A 19,069-nucleotide genomic window follows, 5' to 3' on the forward strand; every position below is an offset into this window, starting at 1 on the left:
CCAGAGGTGCCAAATGACTCCCTAAACTAGGTGCAGGTGTTACTTTTATAGAAATAAAGTTCAGTTTAAAAACTATTACACAAAAAATATAACAGATAAGGGTGGAGCTGAGATTTAAACCCGTTAGTCTGGGGTTGAAGTGTATGGCCTTTCTTCTACACGGTGGTGCTGGCTGCAATTTGCAAATAGTCGCAATCAACTTGGGAGTGTCATCCTCTTTGTCATTACTCACCACTGGGTTAGTCAGAACAACAGACCCACAAACACACACACTCACACACACAATATGTGTATAGGTACGCATTGTACTTTAGAGACTAAAAAGTAAGGTAAGAAAGTTTAGTGTACCTTGCTACCAGTTAGTCATTATAATGAAGCATATAATCAAATAATTCCACTTAAAAGAAATACGGATTTTAGTAGAATGAACTAGGAATGACTCAAACTATATGCACTTTCTGAAAGAGCTTGCCTTTATGACTATTTAATAAAGACATTGTTCCAATGATCGTGGTGATAAATAGTACACTAACCAATGCTCTATAAATTCATGCATGTATTTGAGTCATGCTTAACTGTATTTAAAACACATTTTATTTTATTTTTTAAACATTTTTAAATGTTTATTTATTACTGAGACAGAGAGAAACAGAGCATGATGGGGGAGGGGCAGAGAGAGAGGGAGACACAGAATCCGAAGCCGACTCCAGGCTCTGAGCTGTCAGCACAGAGCCTGATGCGGGGCTCTAACCCACAAACCAGGAGATCATGACCTGAGCTGAAGTTGGACACTTAACTGACTGAGCCACCCAGGTGCCCCTTAAAACACATTTTAGAAGCACATTTAGAAGTTCTAAGGGAGCACAATGTCTCTGAAAAGTGAAAAGGGGTAGAGTTATTTACGGATAGAACCTGATTATATCTGCTTGTCGCTAATTCTAACCTCAGTTATCATCATGGGGAAGCATCTGGAAGGTCGAGCAGGTTCAAGAAAAGAAAGTAGCGTTTCTGTGATGCCAGCTTGGCAGGCGGATGATATTTATATTGCCTTCAAGCCCAGGCTAGAAATGATAAAGAAAAAAAAAAAACAGAAAAATAAGGAAAAGCACAGAGAAATCCGGAAAAGGGTACGGTGGGAGGAGACAAAGCACAACCCGATGTCGTAGAGAGAATTAGCAGAGGGAGAAAGCGGCCCACCCAGGAAGCCTAGAAGACAAAGAAAGCCAAAGGCAGCCCCGTCAGAAAGCCCACCAGGAGGCACAGCTTGGCTCCAGGGAGTTTAAGAGAGGCATAAATTCTCGTGAATGTTGTTAATCTAGATGAGGTTTTACAATTTGCACGGTCCTGCTTTCCGTGTTACACTTTTTTAAAAAGTGAGGGGGGAAAACACACAATGGTTTTAGCTTTCAAAATGAAAACCTAGTCCTGATTAACATTTGGAGTCTGATTTTCAGAGATTCCAGCTGGAGGGTCTAAAGTGGAGCCCTGAACCAAACAGGACTCTGGACAAGCCGAGAGCCGTGCCTGGATTTTTCAGCCTCGTGCAGAGATTGCACACAACTGGCAGCGACGTCAGTTCACAAACAAATCTCGAGGGGATCGGAATTTGGCAGTCGCTGTGCCGGGAAGACAGCTCCAACTTACGATAATTTTCCATTTTTCTCTGGATTTTAACGCGGCTAACACATATTAAGATTTAGATTTGTAAGAACATACACTATCCCTTCCAGAAGAAGAGTGGCTGTCCCTGCTATTGGCATCGGGGCTGTTATTATTCCTGCCATAATTAGCATTTTTGTGGCCTCTTTTCACCCATAGATCCTAGAGGACTTGGCAAGAATGTAAAAGACAAATCAGCCCATACGATCTGTCCTCTGAGAACCAGCAGGGAAGGAATGATTATTATATCTGATCTGTAAACAGCTGAAAGGTGGCAAAGAGAAGTTTAATTGCTGGCTATTATTTAAATGACAAAATATAAATGGAAAGGGAATGGGAAGTTAAACTACTTCACAACCACACAGGGCGCAAGTGATAAAGTTGGAATAGAACATTTGGGTTTCTGCACACGATATCATAAAAAGGATTCATTTTTCTCTTTTTACTAAGGAATTTAAAAGACATACTCCAGTGAGAATTTGGGGATTTTCTTTGTTTTTTTTGGGGGGGGGTTCTTTTAAAGAACCAGTACCCATCCCCCGTGGTCACACTTCGAAGTTCAAGCCTTGGGCATTTATTAAAAGTGATTTGTGACTATCTGCTGATGGCACCACGTTTCTAAAGCATAGCTGGAGAGATGAATCTTAAGGGTAGAAATGAGAAAAGATGGAGAAGCGAATGGCTGGACAGGTTTCACTATGAGGCTGAGGGGGAGAAAAGAGAAAGACCCGGAATCAGACAGGTGCATTCTTCAAGTCCCCCACAACTGTCATTGGGCTATTTCCCTCGAGCTCTACAGCAATCAGGTCTCAACCCCGGGAGAGCATGGGCACCGCCTGGAGGGCCCACACAGCTGCTTGCCGCCCCCTCTCCCCAGGGCATCTGAGCCCAAAGTGAGAGCTGAGAGTCCGCCCACATCACTAACAGGTGTTCAGGTGCGCTGTGGCCAGGGCCCTGGTACATTCTGGATCTCTGCAGGTGCAGGCCCAGCCTGCGCTGCTCCCACTTGAGTCTCAGCGAGCCCTCTGGGTGAAACACAAAACTGTCTGGCTCACTTCGGTCTTCAAGTATTTCACTCAGTAAAAAAATGTTCCTTCCTCCTTTCCCGTGGGAGGGCCCGCCACTATAGCTGCCACAGGGAATGAAGGATTTCTACACTGGAGTCTCCCTGACACTCACATGTTTCATTTCATCTGTAAGAATAAAGATCCCTCAAATTTATGATCATGGTGATGGGCTTTGCCACCTGCTGTGCAACTTCACCTGGTCAGATAGGAGGCACTATAACACTATAACTATTTAAACACACACACACACACACACACACACACACACACAGCCTCTGCCACCTCTGACCTCAGATCATCTCATTCGGATCTGTACACAGTCTGAGCCCCAAAATAAAGCACATCCCTTAAAACAGGATATTTTAGTCGGACTCTAGAGCCTCTCTCTTGGCTCAAACTCCAGGCAAGAAAAAAAGGTACAATAAAGCCTCGATTTTCATGCCATCATTTCCACTTCATGAATTATATACTGGCCCCTGCATCCCATAGACTTAACAGCAGTAAAGCCAGGCAGTGCCCATGAGCGATCAAGAACACAGCTAACAGGGTTACCATCTGGAATATAAATAATGAAAGGGAGGCAGGGAGAGGTCCAAGACAACACAGAAGAAAGAATCCAAGGAATGGTGTAGCAGACGGAATAAATTAGTGATGGAAGCATTGTTGGTATCAGCTACAACTGTGTAAAAAAATACAACTGCCCACCTACATTTAAATAAATGCAGCCACTCTGCTGAAGCTAAATTTGTCCCCCACTCCCCCTCACCTGGTCTTTCCACCTCCAATTCCATCCTATATAAATTCCTATCAAGGGTGTACTCCTACAGTAACGATATATAAAAATATCTCTACCAGTTGCTTTAAGAAAACACCGATACGTTTACGTTTAAATCCATGGCATGCTAGATCTGCAGAAGGGAATACCAAAGCATGTTCTGTGTTTGAGGCAGCAGAAAACTTAACCATGTCAGAGAGAAGACAATACATATCTCCTTAAAATGCTCCAAAGGTTAACATGCCTTTTAAACACATGTCTTTATAATCTTGTATAAAGTCTAATACTTCCAGGATATTTCACACAGACTTAAATAGTTCTTGCAATTTCTAAACCTATTATTTTCTGTTCCCTTCTTACTGAGGGGTGGTGACTATGAACTCTTCTGTAGGGAAAACGTTTACTACATGAGTCTTTATCCTTCTCTTCTTTGGCTTAAAGATCCCAGTTTCTCTGGATTTTTTTCCCCCAAAGGAAATCAAGCTTATCAAGCTTTTGATATTATTTTTGTTACTTTCAACCTGTTCGGTATTTTCTAATGGCTACAGAAGCTAGAGCAAGAGACAAAATAGGTTCAGACCGGTGGTGAGAAGAACAAAAAAAGACAATGAAACCCTCAGGTTTTCTGTTGGTCCCACTTTCACTCACTGTCATGGAGCTTGTTGTGTTAAGCTGCTGTGTACCCCTGATGAAGCATGATTTAAATTTAAATTTTTTTTCACTATAATTTTAAAACAATCCAGTATCCTCTGGCTTCTAAGGATTTTAGTTTTACTACTATTTGCCAGATGCTTTTACCTCTATCCTTGACCTTTCTGAACTGCATTCTATTTCAGGTGACCTCTTCATTTTTTTCAAGAACCATCAGAAGACAGATCCTTCGTCCCAAGATACAAGGCACTGCTGTATACTATCATCTATGAGTGTATTAATTTATCCCTGCCCAGTGTTTCTCAAAGTGCAGTTGACAATCATCTGTATTAGAAGCACCTGGGGTATTTGTTTTAAAAAATCAAATTCTTTGGGGGACCTGGGTGGCTTAGTTGGTGAAGTGTCCCACTTTGGCTTAGGTCATGATCTCACGGTTCATGAGTTCGAGCCCCACATCGGGATCTGGACTGACAACTCAGCCTGGAGCCTACTTCAGATTCTGTGTCTCCCTCTCTCTCTGCTTCTTCCCTGCTCGTGCTCTGTCTCCATTCCTCTCAAAAATAAATAAAATTAAAAAATATATATAAACAAAAGCAAGTTCTTGGACCTCACACCAGACTTGGTATGTAAGAATGAGGAGGTAGGGGCAGAACTTAAGAATCTGCGTTTTAAGAATAAGAACTCCAGGTAATTCTTAAGCGCATTTTTAATAAAAATGACCCACCAAGTCTTTTGCCCATGTGAAATGAGTAAAGATGGGCGTATAGCCAAAACAAGTCTTGAGTGTTTCACTGAATGGGCCACCCCATTCAGCATAATCTACAGTAATGATCCATCTCATGGTCAAACTCCTTAGCTGCCATCTTAAATGAGGGAGAGGGAGTAGCTCATTTGAATTAGTATGACACATCTGCTAAGTTTAGAAATGATTTTTCCTTGGGGCCCCTGGGTGGCTCAGTTGGTTGAGTGTTCAACTTTTGGTTTTGGCTCAGATCGTGATCCCAGGGTCATGGGATGGAGCTCCGCATCGGGTTCTGCACTGATCATGGAGCCTGCTTAAGATTCTCTCTCTCCTGCTCTACCCCTTTCCTCCCACTCTCTCCAATAAATACAATTTTATAAACTTAATAAAAAAGAAGTGATTTCTCCTTTATCTCTCTGATAAATCACTCTGTCACAAAATAAGACAGTTGTAAGGGACTTGGACTTAGAGGAAACTGTCCTAGAACTGTTTCTGGTAGAAAATCAAACTCACAGATGTGTAGTCATTATTGTTCCACCCCTTTTGCTTTTAAAACAGTATATATTGGGGCACCTGGGTGGCTCAGTTGGTTGAGTAAAACGGTATATATTGCACAGCTTCGCCTCCAGTTTTCTAAGGGCTCTTCATTTCTTCAAGAACATCAGAATGGTTTAGATAGGACACCAGAGAGTCTTCATCAGCAATCCTTTACCAAATCTCCCTCCAGATCAGCCTGGCCCCTTCCCCCTCAGGGCACATGTACAGACATGGGTCCTGCCCGTCTGCCCGTCACTGCCTTAGGAGGAAGAATAGCAGCAAAAATCCTAACTTTCGTTCTGAAACAGAAACCACTCAGTAGTACTGATAGATGAAATTCGATTAATGTTTATCACACACTCAACTGCTGTTTAATGAACATTCATACAATAGGCGCTTGCACATCCTTTATCATGTTCTGACTCTCCTATCTACCCTATCTGAGTCTGAGTTTTCTCTTGCCAGCTAAAACCAGGATGGAAGTAGTAAAACCAAAATCAGGACCAGCCTGGAACTGATGCCAAGAAAGGACAGTGCCAACAGATTCCCAAGGTGCAACCCATCCAATGAGTACGGAATCAAGGCTAACCAAAGAAGGCACAAATCGGAACAGTGGCTCTTTAAGAGAAGGACCCGTGAGCATAATTAAGATAAAAAAATCTAATCAAAATCCTAATCTTTTGATTCAGATCAAAAATTCCCAAAAACAAGGGGGATTTGCAGTTATTTCTGAGAAATTAGAATGACCCACACTCTACTGAAGTGTGACCTCTCCGACAGCCCCAAACTACATCCTTGTGGATTGTGTCTCCATAATTTTCTGAAGCTGGTATCTGACCAACAAGTTTAAAAGATAAATTATGTCCATTTAATTGAAAGCCGAGGGAACTTAAATTCAGAGAAGTTAGCTGACTTGCCCAAAGAATCATGTCATAAAGGATGGAAGCAAAGTTTAAGCTTGCTTCTATGCCCCAGATGGCCTTTCTTCTGCTAGTCCATGTGGCCCTTCACTGTATCTGTTGCAAGCCCTTCTGATTCTGTGCACGACAAGGTTTTTATTCTTTACTTCTCCTTCTATTCCTTCCCTGCCTTTACTTCCACTGTGCTGGTTCCCAGAAGCCTGATCCAATCTTTTTCAATTTAAGACTCTCAAAGTCAAGGTTCGACCTTCAAATCTCTGTTCCTGCCTTTAGCGGCGTAGAAGCAGGTGTCATGGAAAAATTAGGCTATATGTTTCAAAGGGATACAAAATAAATAAAGCACACATCGTACTACTTGGGAGCTGTTGGAAGGATGGACCTATCCCATTACCTTGAAATAATGTGGTAAGTGAAGTGATAGGCATTTGCAAGCGTATGTAGGAGAGTTGTGAGGTGAAATGGCAGTTAATGCCCAGAGAGACTTACTTGAAATTCCCACACAATCTGAAAAGGCTTCCTGAGTTTTACTGGAAGCCTGAGGAACATCAATTAACCATGACTACCTACAGTGAATAATAAACACTCATTAAGACAGAAACTGAGTATAAGTTGACTGTTTCTTGAGTGTTAATATATCTAAGGATTTCAATAAGACCCTGTCCCCACACAATTAGCAAGGGTAGAGTCAGCATTTGATCCTAATCATTCCAACACAGTTTTGCCTCTGTCCTTCACAGTTCCCGCTTCTGAAAAAGGAAACGCTACACACAACAGCAAAGGGGTGAAGAGAGAAACCGTAAATCCCAAGTGGAGGCTGCTGACAACAAACTTGCAAGAAATCCATGCTCGTGGAAAAAGCAGCCCCAAAACATGTGTCAACGGGCACTCAATTTTAATTATCCAGCAGGAAAGAAATTAATGTTTTCTATCCAAAAGGGGGCTGTAAGTGTAGTCTTTACTCCCAGCTGCATTCCCTGGAACACAAGGTGTTCTTAGTCTAAGTGGAACCTAGGGTTGTGGACTTTGGCAGAATTAATAAATACGACTTTATGAAAGAGCAAGGAAGGAAGAAAAGGAAGAAATGGAGGGAAAAAAGACAGAGAGGATCACACACGTGATATGACAGTATCATAGTGTTCATGGATGGAGGGAACACTCACTTCAATTATCCCCCACAAAATGCAGATGCCCCCTTCCCTTTCTCTTTTTCTTGCTGTGCCAGGAAAAGAGTACAATTTATTCGAGGAACATTTGGCAGAATAAGTGTTTGTTTTCTGCACAGTTATCCTAGACTGTTTGTACATTTGTCTGTATTTTAATGAGCACAGGTCTGGGAGTAAGAAGAACAATCAGGAAACCAGTGCAGTAGCCCCGGTGGGGAATGTTGAGGCCCCAGCGAGGGGCTGAGGGGCTCCACAGTAGGAATGTGGAGAGCTGCTCACGTGATGAACTGGTGACTGACTGACCTGGTGACTGACTGGACACAGTAGCCCTCTCCAAGTGGTCTGAGAATGATGGATCTCAAGGGGCTTCCCCCGGGAATGGCTTGCTTCCCTTCTCTTCTCTTGCTCTGTCCCTTTTTCTACCCTTAGACTTTGCACCTACTACTCCCCTTGAGGCCATGTCAGCAGTTCAGACTTGCAGTTTCTGCTTTACTCATTCAGTAAGCGCTCACACACAAAGTGGGTAATGGTTCACAACAAATGCCACTACTTTATAACCATTGACTAAGGACCAGACATGGCAGATGCTTAAACACTCCATGTACATGATCACATTAATTCCTTGACCCAGCTCCTTAATAGCTTTGTTGCCCTCACTTTCCAATAAAGACTAAGATGCAAATGCTCACACCACTCAGCCAGCCTAGGATTTAAACCTACGTTGTCCTAAATCTTTCCACCCACGAAGCCACCATTCCTTGCCCATTCATAACTTACAAAAGAAAAACAAAACATGAGGAGAGTCAGGTCAAGAAAGGTATGAGGAGTGTCAGGTTAGTTTTCAAGAAACAACTAGAAAACCCGAATTTAACATACGAACAGGTTTGGACCGCAGATACGTAGTATGCCCATATTCTGGCTGAGACCATGGGAACATAGATGACGATGAGAAGGCGGTGTTATTGACACAGGGTTGGCAGAAAAAACCTCAGAACTGTCTCTTGTAAAATGCAAGAGGCATAGAATGATGGGGGACTGAAAACTAAAGCTCGTGACAAAAGGGATAGTACGCCAAGGAGCAGAAAAGACATGAAGTAGGACATGGATAGTAGGCTAGTGAGCTGATGGATTCACTGTCTTGGGCTCACTGAGCAGAATGAAGAATGAGGTACTCCACTTTGCCAAGGCTGGATGGCTGCAGGGAACATCTCACAGTAATACTCGGTATCGGAGAGCAAAAAAGAAAAGAAAAAAAAAAAAAGGAAAACTCCTTCTAGATACTGAGGAACAAATGTCTAATTTGAGCTCAAACTTCTGTGCAGCACTTTTTAAAAACTTCCTCCCATCTACCGAGCTCTCTTTGGTTTATCTTGCTTCTGGGTCTGTTTTCCCTCCGTCTGTCTTTGACGCTCTTCAGTTGCCCCTAATATATTTAGCTGACTTTTTCCAGTAAAGAATTAGGTGTCTGCCAAGTGGCCAGTTCCAGCTTCTCTCACCCTTTCTCTTCCAGTCTCACCCCCTCTCTGCATCTCTTACTACTCATTTCATCAGAGATTCTCCCCACTTTGTTCCCGTCTGACTCGATTCCTTTCCTTTCCAGTGGGCACTGATTCTCCTTTTTCTTTGCTTCTTCCTCCCACCCTTACATGTTTTTTTTCTCATTTTTTCTTTTCTCTTCCTAGCCTCTGCTGGGAAGCCAGAAGCAAAATCTTACCCTTTCAAACCTTGTTCTACCCAGAGAGCCCCAGGAAATACTGTAGAATAATCAGAATGGAATTGATGTTGGCTAGAATTACTCCCGGACAAAGAAAGCTTCAAACTAGGGCTCCACAGTCTGGGGACCTTCTTGACTGCTCCCATAGTGGCCGGGGCAGTGGTTCTCAGTCTTCAGTACTTTTCAGAAGCACCTGGAGGCCTTGTTAAAATCACAGATCGCTGGGCCCTACTCCCAGAGTCTCCGAATCAGGAGGTGTGGGACAGGGCCTGACAATGTGTATTTTTACCAGGTACCCAGCTTATGCCAATTGTGCTGGTCGAGGGGCCACACTCTGAAAACCACTGGAGGCTCAGCTGTGCCTGGCAGAAGGTGGGCACAGGAATCAGAAGAGGGAGTGGAGTTTTGTTTCTTGTCACATCACAAAAGGGACTGACAGGAGCCTAGGAAGCTCAGGATAAGGGATGGGGAGGCTGTGCTGGGGGTGCAGGGAGGAGGGGAAGACACATGAGGAAAGCGCTGTGTTGGAGCCTTCTGGGAAACACGGAAGCCAGGTCCCAGCCCTGTCACCCCCCCCNGTTCTGAGTCCTCTGCCTGTTTATCTCCCTCCTCTCCTGGCCTCCTCTTCTCGCTTTTTACCCCCTGCCCAGTGGATGAGTCACTGCCCCTCCTTCCCACCCCATTGCCATCTGTTTTTCTAATGATGGCAGAAGATGAGCTGTTTTGTTGGCCCGTGCTGTAACAAAGCACACTCTGCTAGCATTTTTCCTGATGGACTCTCAGAATGCTATTTTATTGGTATCATTTCCCCACCCAGTTTTCCTTTTGTCTCAAACCCCACCCTTTCCCCCTCTTTGGCCTCATGTAGATCCCAGTTTCCCAGAATTAGATAAAGAGAAACAGAGATACAGAAGAACTGAGGGATAGAGAAGCATGTGGTTTGGGTGCGTGTGTGTGTGGGGGGGGGTGTTGGAAATCAGGTGCAGTTCAATGGCTGTAGCTAGCACACAAGGAGCAACCAGAATTACCCAAGTATCACTGCTAAGTGGTTTAATTACTTGCAGTTAGAAATTTGAATGGCAAAACCTATTGTGACTGAGTAGCTATTCCTGGGGTAAGAGGGTTTAAATGGTGAAAGAGAGAGAGAGAGAGAGAGAGAGAGAGAGAGAGAAGTGTCCCCTCTCCCCCACGCCATGATTTCTGGGTCATTCTCTCCCCCTCCCCCATAAGGCTCTGCCTCATTCTTGACTCTTCTTCACAATAATTCTTGTTAATCTAGCTAAGGAATTCACAGCGTGCTAAATCCCCCACTGGAAGGGGATCACCCGTGTGAAGAAGTACATGGGATTCCCTGAGGAAGTAAAGCTCTGGTTGGAGTTACCCAACAGTGGGTTCCAGGTCCACCTCAGAGGTTGAAAACAGATTCCTGCGTGACTCTGGCGGTTGATATAAGTGAGGGAAGCCCGCTAGGTAAGGAGCCCTGGGGCAAGGGGAGCATCTTGCTGACCCAGAGAGCAGCTGCCCTTTGGGGTGTAGCTGTCACTCAGACCCAGCTAACTGTTGCCATGATTGTCAGACAGTCTCGTTTTCCAAGAGACAAACCAGCACAAAGTGTTTTATATTGATTTTTATTTGGAGTATGTGTGTACGTGTGTGGGATGTCATACACACATACACAAATCTTCTGTGAAGTCCACATTTCTACATATTGGCAACCAGAACGAAATTGTTTTCAGACACTGTGCTGGCCAAATAAACCTGTCTGTAGGCCATGATTGGTCTGCAAAGCCCTGATCTAACTAAGCTCAAGTAAGGTCCAGTTCCAGAATCCCACAACCATAAAAAATTCTGATTTGCTTTTTAACTTATTTTTTATTAGGTCATTTAAAAGGAGACTCGAGATTTTGCTTAAAAAAACACAAAAAAAGGAGAAGAAATCCTAATATCTGTAGTTTGAAAATTAGAGAGCTAAATTTAAGAGATTAAGCCAAAAGCATAGGAGTGAGACCTTGCATTAAAAAGACTCAGGTCCCGGGGCGCCCGGGTGGCTTAGTCGGTTGAGCGTCCGACTTTTGCTTGGGTCATGATCTCGCGGTTCGTGGGTTCGAGCCCCGCGTCGGGCTCTGTGCTGACTGCCAGCTCAGAGCCTGGAGCCTGTTTCAGAGTCTGTATCTCCCTCTCTCTCTGACCCTCCCCTGCTCACGCTGTGTGTCTCTCTCTCTGTCTGCTAGAAATAAATAAAACATTTAAAAAAAAAAAAAAAAAAAAACCACTCAGGTCCCTAAGCAGGGTCGGGCCTGGTTAGTACTTGGATGGGAGAAAGACTCAGGTCCCTGTGAGAAAAGCAGACTGGGCCACTCTGGGGTGGGTCTGGGAGGGCAGGAGGCTTACCTCACACGACTGGATGCAGTGGATGAGGAAGGGGGGTGGGTGCCATTGACGCCGCCCAGTGCACACGATGCTCTGAAGGGGAAAATGGAGAGAACAGAAAACAAAAACAAAGACCTCGGGTCAGAAAGAGAAGGGCCAAATCCCGAGTTCACCGCACCAGCCCAACCTCATTCCGTGAGGAAGGAGGCCCCAACTGCACCCCATACAGAGGGCGGAGGCAGTGGTCTTGCCTGTAGAAGTGCAATCATCCTGCCAGATGGTGCCAAGTGGACCTCTCCTCCTCTTCACCCTCCCCTCCCCCGCCGAGGTATCAAACTTTCCAGAGAGACGAAGGTGTAATTTTAGAAAGCATCCTCAATGTTGTAATGAGTGTAATTTGGTTCTGGGCATAATATTTTTTCCATTTGCTTTGAAATTTTCAATACCATTACAAGAAATTGTGAGATGGCTGGGCTGACTAGGCTGCACTGTGGATTTTTAAAGGCTGAGCAGTATAGCTTCACAAGAAGAGTCTTGAACTGAAAATGGATCCCAAGAATCCTAGACAAGAAGATGTGAGTGCCAAGCAAGGGCTGGAGGGTGAGTCGAAAACTCTGTAGCTCCTGTTAGCACCATTTATCCCTTCCTGGTGAGCAATAAAAGGTCTGCTGGGCTAACAGGGTTAATGGGACACCACTGGGGTTCAAAATGGCGCCCGCATCAAGCTGGTGTGAGCAAAAACACATTCATATTAAATGTGAGCCCCATAACTGTCACTGTCCCAATGGCCATTTCCAGATGGGCATTTAAACAAATACTCATCTACTCTTTGTTGAATAATAATTACAACCCATTTTCATTCAACTTTTCCCTTTTAATTTTTGGATTTTATAAATTTCAAAGAAACACTTCAGGAAAAGAAAAAGTCCCATAGGAGGCTTCAGGGAGAAAAAGATTGATTCTCTCTATAGCCCATCAACCCAAACCATTTGTAGACTTTCATACTCACATTTTAATTCAGTGCAATCAGAAGAAAAAGAATACACTGTGAGGTATGAGCTTTCCACAAGATAGCACCTCCAGTAATTGGAAATTATACGTTCTAGAATGTTAAGACTGTGTGGTAATCAGATTGGAGACATTTGCATATATTACCATGTAGGTATTTGAGGTATACCTCATAGTTATGAGAATGGAGAACTGCAAGATTTTTCTGGAGTTATGTTGGTATAAATTAAAATTCTTCTTTCACAGTCTCCCTAAAGGGGAGATAATACCATAAATCCTAATGAATTCTGAAATTCTAAATTCTACATTGTAATAATATAGAAAGTGCCTTGGTTTAAGTTTTCATTGCACTGGGAAAAAAAGGATTATAGAGGATTATACAAATACATAAGGTAAATACAATAGGAGGAGTTCAACCTACTAAAAAATGAGATATTCTGCACCAAAAGCCACTTAAGCACCTATTTGCATACAAACAATGGCTCTGCTACCTAGAAAGGATTCTTGTTTATGTTTTTTTTTTAATTTTTAATGTTTCATTTATTTTTGAGAGGGAGATAGAGACAGCATGAGCAGGGGTGGGTCAGAGAGAGAGGGAGACACAGGATCTGAAACAGGCTCCAGGCTCTGAGCTGTCAGCACAGAGCCCAATGCGGGGCTTGAACCCACGAACCATGAGATCATGACCTGAGCCGAAGTCGGATGCCTAACCGATTGAGCCACCCAGGCACCCCCTTGTTTATGTTTTAAAACCAGTATCAGTGGAACTCTTTTAGCTAGCAATGGTCTCAATTTCTAGTATTTAAAATATCAGTGGTTTATGCTTCCTTGTTACCTGATGATGCTAATAGCATTATCAAGCATACAAACTGGAAGTTGTACCCTTGAGGTGTAAATACAGAGCAATTTTTTCCTTCTGATAGCACCACATTCCCAAAGATTCCCATTCCCCATTCTTATCAGTCAGACATTCAAATGTATACATGCTTCACTCTCTATGAACCAGAGTTGCTGCCTTCAAAGAGGTCAAAGTCTGTGGTGAAGGGAGCTGGAAGAATGCCAGTGCTTTCCCACAAGACGATACTTAGCCTCGCCCCCCTCACATGATGTCTATGACCAGAACTTGCCAGAACACTGAACTGACTGTGCTGGCTTCTTTTTTGCCCACAATACCTTCTACCCCATCCACCTCTTTTATAAATGCCTGGGTGAGGGGTCCAACTCTTGGTTTAGGCTCAGGTCATGATTTCATGGTTCGTGAGTTCAGGTTCCACGTCAGGCTCTGTGAAGCCTGTGAAGCCTGTGAAGTCACAGCGTGAAGCCTGCTTGGGAGTCTCTAAATAAACAAACAAACAGGCAAACTTAAAAAAACTATAAATAAATAAATAGATAAGCAAATAAATGCAGGAGAGTTGTGTTAATAACACTTTAGAAACTCTAAGGATATATTGCAAAGGGGGTTAAAAGAAAGGAAGAGTCTGTCTTTACTTCTGATGCATTTTCTTCAATGCTCTTTTGTCCTATTATCTCCACCTGATGTTTTCTATCTTTGTATTTTTATGTAATTTTATTATCATGTAATACAGATTCACAGAATAAAATACAAAATGTATAAAGGGTGCACAGTCTCCCTGTGTAAAACTCCTGATCCCCAACCAGCCAAGTTCCTCAGTTTGATTTTCCATGTTTTGTTTCATTACAGAGATGCTCTATGTATATGCATACATGTATGTATGAAATTATTTCCTCACATACATTCTATCATTTTATTTTGTATTTTGGTCTGCTATTTGCTTGCTTGCCTTTATTTCACTCCATAGGGTTTCTCCGGGTTCATGTTACAGTATCTGGAATGTTGTATTCTATTGATTACAGAGTATTTCATTGCATGTATGAGCCCTCGTATACTTAACCAGGCCCATACTGATGGATATTTAGGTGATTTACAGTCTTTTGCTCTCACAAACAATGCTATGTATAAATCATTCCACACATGTCCAGCTATTATCTGTAGAATAAATTCATGATAGTAGAATTGAGAATACCCATCTCAATGATTCTTTAATGTTCTATAATTCAGACATGAGATGAATTCAAACTGGCATCTTCCTTAATCTCTATAAAACTGCAATAGCTTCTGGTACCTGGGTCTAAGACCATCCTAGACTGCAAAATCCTTGAGAATAGGAACCATCTCCCACTCATACATCTTATCTCACTGACTTAGAGATGATGTTTCACGAGTATCTGTCAACTACTAAATACGATGTTGGAGCTCCAAGATGCTCCTCTATCTTCTGGCCCATGAGCGTTGTTCATCCCATAAGGAAAGATATGCATATGCCATTAATTGAACTACTACTTATTGATCAAAATTGGAGGAGAATTTCAAATGTACTTCAGGCCTTAAATTTAAAGGGCAAGTTTGTGGCGGTGAGGTGAAAGACAGGAATGAAACAGGAGGAAAATAAGGAGAAAGGCTAGTTCCTGGTAAGGTGAGGTAAATTAATTCAACAAGGGAGCTAGTAGACTAAGGTGGCTCTGATGTCATGGTGGACTACGTAAGCAGTCCGGGATCTAAGTCTGTAAATGCTTCAAGGCTATGAAACTAAAACCCACAGGCAACCAGTCACAAAGAGTCAAGGAGGTTTTAAGCTAGAGCCAATCAGTAATTTCCTGACTTTCCTTCCCTTTCCCTCTACCATAGAGTCTCTCCCGAGAAACTCTTGGTGGAGCTCTCCTACCCACTTCCGGTTTGACACTGCCTGATTCAAACAGATTTTTGTTCAAATAAATTCTGAAAATGTCTCATATGCCTCAATTTATCTTTTAACGGTTCCCTATGATCTTCTTATTTTCTGGAATATTTCTGACAAATTATGATAGTATCTATATTACAACTGAAGAACTATAGGAATGGGGCCTCTGGGTGGCTCAGTCAGTTGAGCGTCTGACCCTCGATTTCAGCTCACGTCATGATCTCATGGTTTGTGGGATTGAGCCCCGTGTCGGGCTCTCTGCTAGCAGTGCATGGCCTGCTTGGGATTCTCTCTCTCCCCCTCTCTGGCCCTCCCCTGGTTGTGCTCTCTCTATTTTTCTCTGAATAAATAAACAAACAAACTTAAAAAAAAGAAAAACTATAGAAAGTAATTGAAAGAACATTCTTATATCCTCTGTTCAGCTTTATCAGATCTTAATTTGCTGTACCTGCTTCCAGAACTTATGTCGCTAGAGATTCAATTGACGTCCTCTATATATATCCCCCCAACCTCATTCTCCTTCCTTTCTCCCTGTTGGTAACAACTATTCTGAATTTTTTAAAGTTTATTTATTTATTTTGAGAGACAGAGACAGAAAGTGAGCAGGGAAGGGAAAGAGAGGGAGAGAGAGAAAGAGAGAGAGAGAGAGAGAATCCCAAGTAAGCTCTGTCCTATCAGCATGGAGCCCGATATGGGGCTGGAACTCACAAACTGTGAGATCATGACCTGAGCTAAAACTGGGAGTCAGATACTTAACCAACTGAGTCACCCAAGCACCCCACAACTCTTCTGAATTTTTAAATTATTATTTCTATACAATTCTGTATGATTACAATTGCTATTATACTATTAGCTAGCCACTTCTCAGGTGAATTGATTGTGAACAAAGACTTCCAAAAGGAAAACATTCATGAGAAAACCAGTTTAAAGATTTCTTCTTGGTTCAGCCATTTCACAGTTTTTAAAAGGTAAAAAGGAAGATGGGAAGAACAAAGAGAAAGTAGAAGGGGGGAGAGACAGAGAGAGAGGGACAGAGAGATGAGAGACAGAGACAGAGATAGAGAAAGAGAGAGAGAGAGACAGAGAGAATGAAGGAAGGAAGGGGAAGAGGGAAAGGAAGACCAAGTTAAGGGTTATTAGGAGGGTCATACGGCACTTGAAGGCTATTGCCTGGTTAAATATCTCAGTAAAGGTCACAAGTCTGATAGTAAGCCAACATTAAGGTTTAACACAGAATTGCTCAATTGTTTTTCTTTTATCAGGAATAGTTAGTTGACAGAATGGGCTAATTACCCCACCCCACAAAGTTCTGCTGCTGCTCAGGTTTGCCTTATACTACAAATGTGTGCAACCCTAAGTAGAACACAGCGCTGTTTCTGCACGTTTATTTGGACAGTAGCACATTACCCTGTAGTTTGCTTTTCAAGGTCTTCCCCCCTGTCCTCCAAGACTGTCTTGGACTCAGTGCCTTGAGAGGTATTCAAACTGAAAGCAGATGATACTTTCATACTTAAAACTGATGAAAAAGAAGGCTTTTTTCATGACTCATATCTGAGGGATTTGTTCTACCGCTGATGGGAGTATGCCAAGTGTCACTGGAGCTCTTACACAATTGTGCCCGTCAAGAGGACACTCCAGGGGCTGAGGGCGATGATGGGGAGACGGGGAGACAGACAGGAGGGTGAGACGAGCTGGTCGGACACTATGGCTCCTGGAGGGCAATTTCTTCCTTCTCTCTTCCTGCTTCGTTCTTCCTCTTAAAACATTTTGTTTTTGTTTAAGGAATTATTAATCCTTTGGGGACCAATTTGGGAAAACAAAGTAAGAAATTACAAGATTTGTTTTGACTCGAGCAATTATAGTGAAGAGCTGGGGAGTGGAGGGAGGAATTCCCTGCAGTGTTGACAATCTTTGCAAGCCTCACATATGTCACTACAGGAAAATCTCATTAGTTTGGACCTCACTAGTTCCTAATTGTGATATACTAAAAAAAGAAAAAGAAAAGCATTGTTCAGTATGTGACATAATGAATTTATGAAGCAAACTAATGGAGGAAATGAGATGTTATGATGGATGTTTTTATACTTCAGAATGGAATGCTTTCAAGTGTAATTTAGAAAAGCTCATTTACATGCAAACAATTGCTACATTATGTATAAAAAAATCATCTCCCCATGAAATCGGATTCTTGAAGGACCACTGCTTTAACAACGTAAGTCAAAACGTTAATTTTCCTACTTAAATGGTATGTCTTAAGACATAATAAAACACCCTCTCAACACAGTGGTTAAAGACAGTCATAAAGATTCAACCTTACAGAGGCTTCTGGAAAAATCAAAAAGTTTGCCTTGAGAATGAGCTCCATGGAGCCAGGACCCACTTTCTTCATCCAAGCAATGGATGAAATGAGTGATGTGCTGAGGTGATCTGGGGATGAAAATACAACGCCATTCCTACTTTTCAGAATCTTACGGTTTAGGGATAGAATGACAGAAAAGAAGAAAAAGGAAGGAAAAAATGAAAATGATGAAGGACATGGATGAGAAAAGCACACAGTGCTCCCAGCAAAAGTCTGAGGGGAGCTCCTCCAGCACACTCAATTCAGGCTCCCCAGACAGTTGGGTGTCCAGACCCTGCCCGAGACGCGCTGGAGGCAGCAGAGCCAAAGATCTTATTTCTGGATGTGAGCAATGGTCCAGACTGGGCATTTGGCTGTCTCCTGCATCCCAACTGCCAGATTCCACTGCTCAGTCACCTTGACTGGCAGGCCTTTATTTGACTGCCAAGAAGCCCTTTTGTTTGGTGTCCGCTCTTTCTGCCAGGATATTTCTCTGAGGATGTCGCCACCATAGAAAGGTCTAGGTCTCTGTGTGTAGTAAGTGAAGGAGGAAGACACTTTTGCAAAAACAAAAGACCCAGAAAGCCCATCTGAGCCTTTCAACTCCTTACCTCTTGTTCCCCACAGTCAGCATGCCCTTGAAACATTTACAAGTCATAGTAATTTTCATCCTTACTCTCATTCTCACAACCAAAGCAGTTAGAAGTTGCTTCTTGAGTCAATATTCAAAGAGGAAACAAAGAATGGTCATTAATTCTCTTCCCAGCCCCATTTGTAAAGGGGACAAACAAGGGGGCACCTGAGTGGCTCACGTGGTGAAGTGTCTGAGTTCGGCTCAGGTCACAATCTCATGATTCATGAGTTCTAGCCCCGCGTTGGGCTCTGTGCTGACAGCTCAGAGCCTGGAGCCTGCCTCAGATTCTGTGTCTCCCTCGCTCTCTGCCCCTCCCCTGCTCTCTCTGGACAATAAACATTAAATTCTTTCTAAAAAGACAAACGATCTATACATTCTGTCTACATACACATATGCACACACACAAATAAGCCAAGTACAGAACTTATAGAATGATACTTTCTTTTTTATAGAGATAGCTGGTAATATATGCTCAGAGATGAAGGAAATTTCCAAAGGTAAGATCTGTACTAAATGAGGTGAAATTTCATTTTCACTGAATTCAGAACTATATGCTAAAATCCATGCAAGACATTTCAAAAGTGTTATATTTGATTTTTATAACAGCCCTGCAAGATAGATAATATTATCCTTACCCTCGCTGATGCACAGAGAGGAGTGACCGAGGGGTGAGTATCTGAACCCAGAAGGAGCTCCCTCTTCTTCATGCCAGTTGCTACTTGGGGCTGTTTT

At 42.8% G+C, this 19,069-nt stretch overlaps 1 protein-coding gene across 2 annotated transcripts in view; it reads right to left on the reverse strand.

Moving 5' to 3' along the window:
- The window catches only part of PAPPA2 (pappalysin 2), a 268,752-nt gene that overhangs the window by 24,787 nt on the left and 224,896 nt on the right, over nucleotides 1-19,069 (reverse strand). For both annotated transcript variants that reach the window (XM_077763320.1, XM_077763319.1), the window contains one exon: nucleotides 11,620-11,691. In XM_077763320.1, the coding sequence (XP_077619446.1) occupies nucleotides 11,620-11,691 (72 nt within the window). The remainder of the gene's footprint in view (nucleotides 1-11,619; nucleotides 11,692-19,069) is intronic.

Source organism: Crocuta crocuta, unplaced genomic scaffold (assembly GCF_008692635.1).
Source record: "Crocuta crocuta isolate KB4526 unplaced genomic scaffold, BGI_CrCroc_1.0 scaffold3, whole genome shotgun sequence".
NCBI classification, from domain to species: Eukaryota; Metazoa; Chordata; class Mammalia; order Carnivora; family Hyaenidae; genus Crocuta; species Crocuta crocuta.